Source organism: Schistosoma haematobium, chromosome 2 (assembly GCF_000699445.3).
Source record: "Schistosoma haematobium chromosome 2, whole genome shotgun sequence".
In the NCBI taxonomy this organism is placed as follows: Eukaryota; Metazoa; Platyhelminthes; class Trematoda; order Strigeidida; family Schistosomatidae; genus Schistosoma; species Schistosoma haematobium.
The window spans coordinates 27,652,604-27,663,511 of NC_067197.1; the positions used below are offsets into that span (position 1 = coordinate 27,652,604).

At 34.6% G+C, this 10,908-nt stretch overlaps 1 protein-coding gene across 1 annotated transcript; it reads left to right on the forward strand.

The window, feature by feature from the left end:
* The first annotated feature begins 528 nt into the window (after nucleotides 1–528).
* Nucleotides 529–6,453, forward strand: ALG14 (UDP-N-acetylglucosamine transferase subunit). The gene is made up of 6 exons (XM_051214788.1): nucleotides 529–695; nucleotides 730–838; nucleotides 867–1,003; nucleotides 1,036–1,158; nucleotides 2,929–2,988; nucleotides 5,701–6,453. Exons 1-6 carry the CDS (start codon nucleotides 693–695, stop codon nucleotides 5,872–5,874), a joined length of 606 nt encoding a protein of 201 aa, XP_051067972.1. The 5' UTR covers nucleotides 529–692; the 3' UTR covers nucleotides 5,875–6,453.
* Nucleotides 6,454–10,908: the final 4,455 nt, after the last annotated feature.

The window sequence follows — 10,908 nt, forward strand, 5'->3', positions numbered from 1 at the left end:
AACACTTGGTTTCCATCAGTTTTATTCGACCAAATTTAGAGAATGCAAGCATAGCGGTTCCTCCCTCACTCCAAAAGGATAAGGACATGTTGGGACTTATAAAACAGCGAGCCTTCAATTCGTTTTGGGGACTCAAATTTAAGCCTTTTGAAGAACTCAAAACACCGAAAATTTCCCCATTAGGGTATAATCGCCTAAAAGGTAACCTACCAGTGACTTATAGCACCCTAAATACTCCTAGACACTTTTGAATACCTACTTATGCACAGTTTCAACATACACATTAGGGGTAACACCCAGAAACTAGAGAAACAACATAGCAGAACAGACTGCAGGCACATCTTCTACTTCCTAAGAATAGTCAAATACTGGAATTCTTAACCGGCTGGAGTAGTTCAAGCTATTTATCAAGAGTCTCTTAAGAACAAACTTGACATGTTCCAAGGGACTAGGGGCAGTATCTCACCATAATTTACAAACACGTCTCTTTTTATCGTTAGGTAAACCTAGGTTCCTATCTGGAGACATTGGCGATCCACTACCACTAGACACAGAAGCCCGTTAAGCGAAAGTTTTTCATATTCTACCAAGGACCATTTTGAACCATTTGACTATTATCTTTGTAAGCAATTTTAAAGCGCTAAAAATTAAATAAGAAGGTCATCAGCTATAAGCGTATTTAGCTATGAGAAATGGTATATCATTTTGGCCAGTTAACTATGAGCACAGATTTTTTGGATAATACCAATTTTGTGGGTGACTGCGTATGTGTATTTTTATATCAAAGCCAAGTGTGATGATCCAGCAATGACTAGGGTTATGATTGTCTTAGGATCTGGTAATGTTTATTTCATACTTTATGTTAGGTGGACACACTGCTGAAATGCTCTCATATACTTCTGTATTGACTTGTAAATTTCAACCACGTTTGTATGTTATCGCGACGACTGATTCTATGAGTGAACAAAAGGTTTTGGATTTAGGGGACAAGTGTGATGTTAAAGTTAGTCTCAGTTTTGTATTACAAATCTCTAGTTCAACATAAAGCGCATACCAAGGGCTCGAGAAGTAAAACAGTCATACGCTAGCAGCATCTTCACTACCTTAATGTCTTGTCTATCTGCGTTCCCCATCGTCACCATTTTTAGGGCGAAATTGGTGAGTTACAGAAACCTTTATTAGCATTTACACATAATGGTCGATGTAAACTAATATTCTAACTAAGTGCTAGGGCTAGATCCTTCTTAACACTGGAGTAACGTATTCATTGGCATAACTATTTGTTGCCGGAAAGGATCGGAACTTTTCAAGTTCCTAGGTCATTGGTTTGCCATGAGTAGCTGCAATGCTTACCACGTTTAGCGTAAACCCGTGTGCTTTTGCCGAAACGCACCTTTAATCATTGCCTAAAGTGTAGTATTGTACTTAATGCCACATTTATTTACTTCATAACTCACAAATTTACGACTTTTTGTGGAATACCTATATTATAAACACCATTTATTAGTCGCTTCACCTTAAATCTAATGGTGCTCAAGAAATGGTTTGACCTTGTTCCCAAATCAAGACACGGAAATTCTGGAAAGACAAGTATAAACACCCAATAAAGTTATTGATTTTCTATGAAGGATAAATTTTTGTAGGGACTTTTAGTTGATACCTAATTGTACTTTATTCTAGAGTGTTTGTATAGGATCAAAAACAGTTTTCCGTGCTGTAAGTGACTAAGACTACTGTCTTATAGTCAAGGGGAATGCGTGAACTCTTTTCAAGTTTAGGGTTGATATAAATTGTTTAGAAGCTCGAAGTATGTAGACTGTCGCATCCCTTCTACTTTTAACAGTTTTATTCTCCTTCATAAATTTTCAGTAACCAGATGTAAATGTTTATCATCGTAATTTTATTGACGGAATTCCCCAGTATTAATATTCCAGTCAACACTATGTGGAGTCTTTTTTACTAGCTCAATATTGTCCTCAGCTCAAATAAAGAAACTCCGCTATATGTGTAGTAGGTTAAAAAATTGTGACTACTAAATGTTTCTTCGGCAACGTTCGACATTTGGTTTTCTACATTTTATTCGTTCAGTAAAAAGACAATTGTATCCAGCTAATTAAGAAGACAAGAATAAATAATGCGATTAGAGTTTTGAGTGTGCTTAACAGATCTCAGTCACCTTGCTCTGTTGTCTCACCATAATCAAGCAACGACTTGAAGATCGATGTGATCGATTGCTGACAACCTATATATCAGATTTAGAGGGAAGCCATATTACTATGGACAATCTTGCATGCATTCATCAATGAGTAATAAGTAATCCATTTTCCGATTTTATAAACTGTTGATATCAGTTAATAGGTATAGTCAGATATAACTCACTGTCATAAAATTTTGTTATTAGTCCTTTCGTACTGTTCTGCCTTATGTTTACTGATTCTGGTGTGCGAAGACCTCTAGGAACAAATTTTTTAGCCAACTCAGTCAAGTAGATCACAAAAGTGAATTGGGCCGCTAATTTAAGCTAACTGCTGTTATTAAATAGGTACTAGTTGATTAAATAAAAGTCATCATTCGTAATCTGGACCAAATTAAACTTCCACACAACTATGACTTACAAACTGTAGTTGCTCAGTGCGATCAATTATCCTTATTATGACTATACATGGATAGTTACTGCATAGATCAACAAAAAAGTATGTGACTAAATTGTATTTTTTCTACGGGACACTTCAGTTCCTGATGATATTTTTTATTTATTTATTCATTTTGAGATTTAAAAACTATTATAACCCTTGTAAACTTAATATATTTAAGCACATATATCCTCTTCAAACTGGTACTTCCCGTTGTATATGATTTTATTGTTCATAAGACTTTTATCAACTCATTTATGTACTCAATCCTTAATACAATCTGCATTTCACGTAGATTTTGTGTAATGGTCCTGGGACATGTATCCCCATATGCTTCGTGGCTATTTTACTCCACGTAAGATAAATATAATGATTTAATATATTATCAGTTAATAATTGTGACACATCTTAATGAAAGTCATATTTCATGTTTCTGATTGCCGTATTATATCGAGTACTTGAACTTTCCATCTATGTACTTTGTGTTTTTATATTAAATCAAAAAGACTTGACTATTACAAGTAACTTTGAATCACTTTAATGATTGTCTATAACATGCACTTGTTATTTCTTGGATCTCTACGTTGTTGTTGTGGTGTTGATAACTACTGTAGATGACTCTGAGTATCTTACAGAAATACCCGTATTACGCGGATCTGGTAATCTTGGTAACCAGCTTTTAACAATCCTCATAGCTCTGTTATGAGTTGCCTCAAGTGGTGTCCGTCAAGGCTGTCCACTTTCCCCATTTTTGTTTAACTTCATCATAGATCTACTGATGGAAATAACTTTCTCGTCGACTGAGTTCTCGGGTATTGATCTCCATCCAGGAGGTCCACTTATCGACTTAGAATACGCAAATGACGTAGTCCTGTTTGGTGAAGACGCTGACAAAATGCAGAGTCTTTTGGTAGCACTAAGCAACAATGCCAGAATGTTTGGAATGCGCTTCTCTCCCTCTAAATGCAAGTTGTTGCTTCAGTACTGGTCTGCGTCAACACCTAGACTAAGGATAGGGAGTGAAGCCTGAGCCATGTTGGTAGATGCAGACTACTTGGTTGGGGTCCGCGTGACTTTCGTAACCAATGGTTGGAGACTCTTGGTGACATGGCTCAGAATCGATCACAATGGCGTCGGTGTATACACTCCCTGTCTTCCCTTAAACTAAGAGATTAAAATCACTTCATATCTTTCTTTCCACGAACCAATTCTTTCTTCTTGTACTATATCTCTGTATGCAATCTTCCTCTTATATATTACCACCTTTGACCTAACCACTGCTATGAACCCGGTGTTCATCTTGTTGTGCTGATGCGGTATGGCAACCTGGACCGATGCACATATGTGCCTGGTCCTACGTTGTAGCTGACTGACTGACTGACTATGAGTTGCCTCCAAATGCTGTGGTGCGACCAAGGGAGGGGAGAGTCAGTTCCCCATCTCAAAATGCTCTCATATGACCAAGCCCATACAGCTACTGCCAGGGAAGTCCTACTCACTGCCTTCTCGCGGTGAGATTGTTGTTTACGAAATCGAGCGGACGAAAATCCTGGTTGGTAGGTACGTAGAATCCACCTAGGGGAGTTGGAAAACCCTGATCCCAAACCACTGGTGCACATGGGTTCCAGGATCCTGAGAGAACAAGGAGTATTCGGACCTATTGTCGGTCACCGGCTCCCATGGGACTTCATCTCCTAACGTTGCTCCACTGCCCTGTGGATTAGACCTCTAGGTGAAAGGCTCAGGAAGTGGCCCCCTAAAAACCCATCTGCTTCGGTTTGGGTACATGGGCAGTATTCCAGCCCTCACACAAATCGACTAACAAAATGTGGCTCATATATGTTTGGTGTCTCCTTGTACCAATGTTTATGTGTTTAAATAAATGAATAAACTGTCACGAGTTTGGCCATTCGAAATAATGGAGCTTAATCAAGTGATAAAATAGTCCCAGGCAGCTGGCAAGATGTTATCGTGTAAAACTTAATCATTCAAGAATAACAAGTCTCTACTCTTCTGAAATAATAAGAAATATTTAGGTTTTACCAAGTATTTTTATAAAACCCAGTTAACTAGTACAATGTGTTTGTTCGTGTGCACTTTAATTGCTTTTAATGTTGGCATGTCATCCTTTTAGCAAAGGATGTGGTCCGTAAGCGGAGGACCTTCTGCTCTCTTGTGTCCCTGATTTTTGCACTTTCATCCTACTGTAAAAAGTTTTAAAATCGAAACTTTACACTGAATTCATTCTCGCCTATAAAATGTATGTGATAAAAAACACTTAAGTAGGTTGTGCATGATATTCATCTTTTCTGCTTTTTTGATCAGAAAAGTTTTGGCCTACATAAAAGGTTCATATTCAGTAGGATTGTTGGTTTAGTTAAAGAGATTTTGAGATGCTACTTTCATTTTTATTTCTTAGCAATAAATTGTTCATACATGGAATAATTAACTAAGATCCAACTGGGAAGTCTGAATTTTCATACCTTATTAAAAGCCAAAATTGTTACTTGATGGTATCCATCCGTCTAATTTTCATAGACTATATACACTGAGTTATATTCTGAAAACTGATTTAGTGAATCCAGTTAAATAACCATACTGCAGTTCATAATCCTTAATCTGAAATTACATTTATTAAATATGATAAATGTTATTTATTTCCTAATAGTTTTACTTAGGGTGTTTGTCAAACAAATCTAGAAATGTAGTATCACGAAATACTTAATCACTTAAAATTGTAGTACACCAAAAGCACATAGAATAAGATAAAAAAACTGGGGAATACAATGATACTATTTTGTGTTACCGTAGTCATTACTTCGTTCGTTTTCTTTTTCCTTTGATAACTTGGTGACTAGTGTCACTTGGTAGAGTAGTGATGTATTGACAGGCTTCTCATGAACCGTCCTATCCACACTAATCTATTAAAGGAACCACCATAAACTCAGAATTCCAAACATCGTTTCAGTTTTTCTCACGTTTAATATACTGATCGTTAAAGGGAACTAATTTGCTTATGTGATTCTTTATATATTGTTTGCTGCTTTTCTCTTTTTGTCGTCAACAGGTACTAAAAATCCATTCAACTCTTATAATTTTTGTTGAAAGTATTTGTCGTACCAAAACTTTATCATTATCTGGGAAAATTTTATACTATACTCGTTTAGTAGATGTAATTGTTCAGTGGCCAGAATTGAAGACAAAATATCCAAGATCAATTTACTTAGGACTTTTATCGTAAACTACTGCATCCAAATATCCTTGTTATATGACTTGCATCCAGAGCACTTTTCTTTTCATATTTATAATATGTGTTTTTTGTTCTATGCGATCATCGTTTGAGATTCGAAATACATTTGGTTAAAATAATTATCACTGTTAGATCAAAAACGGGGAATGATTGTACACCTATAAACGAACTATTTTATTTCAGAAACGATAATTAAAGTTTTCTATACATCTCGCTATTAGTTCGCTGAAAACAAAGTCCATTGTTTCAAGTATAGGAACGTTAGTAAATGGATAAAAATGCTTGTTTAAACAAGATGATGACCCTTTTAAACTGGTATTAAGGAATCATTTGACCGACAATAATTTGGAAACACCTAATAGACCCACTAAAAATTTAAACAACAGGGTTTTATTTCGAAACAATTTTCTAAAATGTTGAAGCATATAGAGAGAATAACACCAAGATTGTACAGTCTGGCTGAAATACATGAAAATATTTCTTGGCTCCTTAACCTGTTTTAGATATGAGTAATTTCGCCTATCATGCTACAGTTAAGTGATTAATATGAGTCTAAAAAATGTTGTGATAGTGTAAATGGCTCCTTTGAACTTGTTGATAATGTAGTCAAAATAACTTTTTGATACCATTAAATGTGACGTTTCTATTCACTAAACCCTTCCTCCTGGAAGCAGAATTTCCACTGAATTAATAGAGAAACAGAAAATTTAATCCTTGTTTTTGCAATGAACAACAACCTAATTTCCTTACTTTATTTAGTCAGTTATAGAGTAATGCTTTCTTTTCTAAGATATTCCAAGTTACGACTTATTAACTAGTTTCATTTTCGATTTATCAATTCAGTCACTATTGACTTCAGAGTTCTATTAAACCAATTTCTCACCAGAACAATATCTATTTCAAAAGGAGAATTGTAACACCGACTAGTATTACCATAAAATAACTCATTATAGTTACAAGTTAATAAAATAAAAGCTGTTACATAAAGCACATTATCAGATGTTCAATTTTGTATTGCAAAATTAAGAAAATCCCATCTAGACTAAAATGTAAAACAAATGACTTACGTTCGTTACCCCTCGTGGAGGAGCATAGGTTGCCCACCAGCTAAAACAAATGACGTATCTTACATATCAAGCTTTGATGACTTCGTACATTAAGGAACGGTATATTTTGGGATCGAGAAGTGTAAGTTGTCTGCTGCTTAGTAGAGGATATCTTATTTTGCAAAAGATCTTTTAGTATCACTCCGACTGAGCGTTTAGATCAATAATTCTGTTTGATAACCTGTTATTAGTTACTCACACCGTGTCAGTGTGTAGCATCTATTGATTAGTACCATTTATAACACTAACAATCAAAACACGTCCAAAACCCTTTTAATAGCACAAACTTCATCCTGCTTATGAACAAACTTTTAATTCAACAAATTTATTTCCTATCCATGAAAGGTATGAATAATTCATCTAATTACTTATAATTATCTATAAGCCTAGTTGTATTTGATAAAACTCTGAAACAAAGAGCTAGTTCAAACAACTTTCGTGGACTGGCATAAAATAATTTTATATAAAAGTTTGAAAATTCATTGGGGAATTGTGAAATTTAATTTTAACTTTATTTCTGAAACAGAAATGAGTTCTATTTCAAAATGAAAAAATTGAAATAAACAGACAGATGTATAAAGAATGTATATTTTTGAGTTTTCCACTAACCGAGTACTTGTTTATGATATCACCTAGAAAACACTGTAAAATTACGCGGCACTGGATATCTGTTCCGTTCACAAGCTTCCCATTCAGGTAATAACTCTGAGCTTACCAGTGACTAACTTCAAGAAGAATTCGTAGCTCTAGTGTGAAGTTGTCAACGGTGAAGTTCAACTATGGATTTAAGATGAATATCGTTCGTTACAATCGATGGCATTCATGTAATATTGCTCAATAATTGAAGGTGCAGATCTGAATCATTGGGTTTCAACTCAAATGTCTAAAGATATTACGAGAACTGTGTGCCTCGCGTTCAGTTCGTAGTATTGTCTGGGATATGGATTGCTGAGGAGTCTTAAAGTTAGTGTGAAACTACTGTTTTCTAGCTCCCGCTATATCTCTAGCCAAATTCAGCTCGTGATGTGAAACATCTCCGTACATTACAAACTTTCCACCATAATACTATCCCTTTAGATAAATTACAGTAATATGAGCATAGTGGCCTGATTCAATTACTCTTTTGTTACCTGCATATCTGTTATGCGTAGACATTTTATATATTGTATTATTTAAATATTCATGTTATAAATTAGTTATACTTTAGGCACTGAATAACACATGCGTTTCTTCCTTTCTGGGGCCCACCAGCTGGGTCTACTTTAATCCCAGTGTTGGTGTCCACAGTGAAACTCATCACTTATCGCTTCCGACACAGGGTTATACATTAGATTTCTCAATCACAATAACTACCAACTTATGTTAGCCACTACTGAAAAGACAGTCAATCTTCAAAATTAAGCAATATCAAGAAACGTATGACAAAGAAAAACCGACCAAATATAGTCTTGAATATCAGCGAAAAACGCAAATAATAAGTAGGCATAAATCTGTAAACCAGACAAACAAATTATGATTAGGAGTATTTGAATTATAGTACGAACTAAGAATCCCAGAAATAACGTAATCGGATCAAGAAGTACTAGATAAGCACGAACGAATGTATTGTATTTTGAATTCGAAATCAAGCATTCAACAAGTACAAAGGAATCATTAGTTCATTCAAACACCACATCCGCCACAGCTTAAATTAGACTCTAAGTGTCTGTAATCGATTGTACGTCTTCTTCTTAAGTTCTTTCTGTGTCTGTCCGACATTGTATTGGATAAAAACTCTGTATTATATAGAATGTACTCATTAGTATTGGAATTAACAACCGAAATCGGGACAGACTCACTTGGTTCCTGAGATTGTATACAATCGCCGTGTCGGTTGTGTACCGAAACCACTATCTAGAATTTAAAGCACAGATTTCCCAACACTATCTTCCCCCACGAAATGATGTTGGATCTTTATATCCCCAAGTTATGAATGATGTGACTTCATTTAAAACATATTTCTCATATTGAATAGAGTAGACATTGGAAGTGACTTCGTGATAAGGATAAACAGCAGTTGATATGAAATCATTCGGATTGTAATCAAACTCGAGCTCATTTAGTACTTGTGCTTCGCACTGGGCAAGTTTCCCACAAGAAACAAATGCATTATGAGGACAAATAATATTTGATAGAACATCAAGATTTGATTCTTCCGAAATAGTCTCCTCAAATTCATTAAGAGTGTCATAACAGAGTAAAGGATCATCAGAAAAATCAGCATCTATCAAAACTACATCAGGTTTTCGATCATGACTAGGTTCATTCAACATATTTTCCTCAGATTTGCAAGGAATTTCGTCAGAATTAAGTGAATCATTAGGAAAAACCATATCTGGTACAATAACATGAGGAATCTGATAAGTCGATTGATTAGAAACTGTTATTTCGCAAGAATTCTGAGTTTCATTTAACTCTGAACTGCTATATGACTCTACACTGTCTTTTGAAATCGTTGATAAAGATAAATGATCATTATAAATACTCAACTTAATAGAATCAGAATTACAAGACTGAATATTAGTTGCAGCAAGATGTACAGTAGTATTACAAACTGACTGAGTATGCCCAATATCACCACATTTAAAGCACTTTGAATTACGAAATTTACATGAATTAAAATAGTGGAACCTGCCACAGGACAAGAATTGAGTAAACTTGTGCTCATTTTCGTAAACTGCATTGCAACTTCTCAATGAATTATCTGCATAACCTTGAGTATGCACTGGGTTGGGATGACGTAATGCAGTGGAATTTTTTATATCCTCGTGAATCATTTTACGAGATCTTCCTCCTTTACCACATTCGAAATTTGTATACTGAACATAGTCTAGTAGTAGTTCCTTGAGAGCTGTGTAAGAAAGCAAAATGGGCTTTTCCGGTAAAGCCAGAGTTTTTAATAAGCTGTATGTTTCTTTTCCGATGAATATGAGGAAATGTGCTACAATATTAACACCACAAATAAAGTGACCAACAGTTTCAACTAACAGGTTAGTATACACAGGTAGTGGGTGACTGTATGGGCTAAGTACTTAATTATTTAACAGCCGGTTTTTAGGAAATTTCAAATAAGTCCAACAAATAGTTTAATAACCAGGGACAATTAGTGATCATTTTCAAGAGTTTGATAATTAGGAAAACCTTACAATATAGTAGATTGCTTAGACTACTTATCGTTATATACAACTGTAAATTATAAAAACACCTGAGAAGTCATAGTTGATGGAGTACTTAGAATAAAACACGTCAAATAAAGACGATAATCAGACTATAATGTATGGCACATGAATAATAAATCTGTGCAGGTGATAGGGTAACAAGATAAAATAATAAATACTTGAATTCATTACTATAATCGTAAAAATATAACATGGTTGTTCGTAAAAAAACGAAATATTAACTTATATATATATATATATATATATATATATATATATATATATATATATATATATATTCAGTACAAACATGCTGTCATTATTTGTAGTTTGATCGGTGTTCCAAAACATGGCACTTAACCTTGTGATCCATTTTATCTGTGCGTCTACCTTCAAAAGATAAACTACATTTTCTGACATTCATAGTGTAGTTTGTGCTACTTATGTTAACAGATATAAGTAATATGTAACATAGATCAAAACTAGAACGCCTATCAAAAGAAAGTTGAGAAGATTGAACTGAAGGAAATAGAAAAGGAGGACATGAAGGAATTGGGAATTAAAAAAGATTCATGAACAATGTAAAAGAAAAGATAAACAACTGATGGAAGCTTTGCAAATAAAGTATAAAATGTATCGTTTTCATCATTTCATAAAGTATTCTGTCATATTTACCAAATTTTCATCCATTACAATAGAATTAGTAATATATAGTGTTTCTA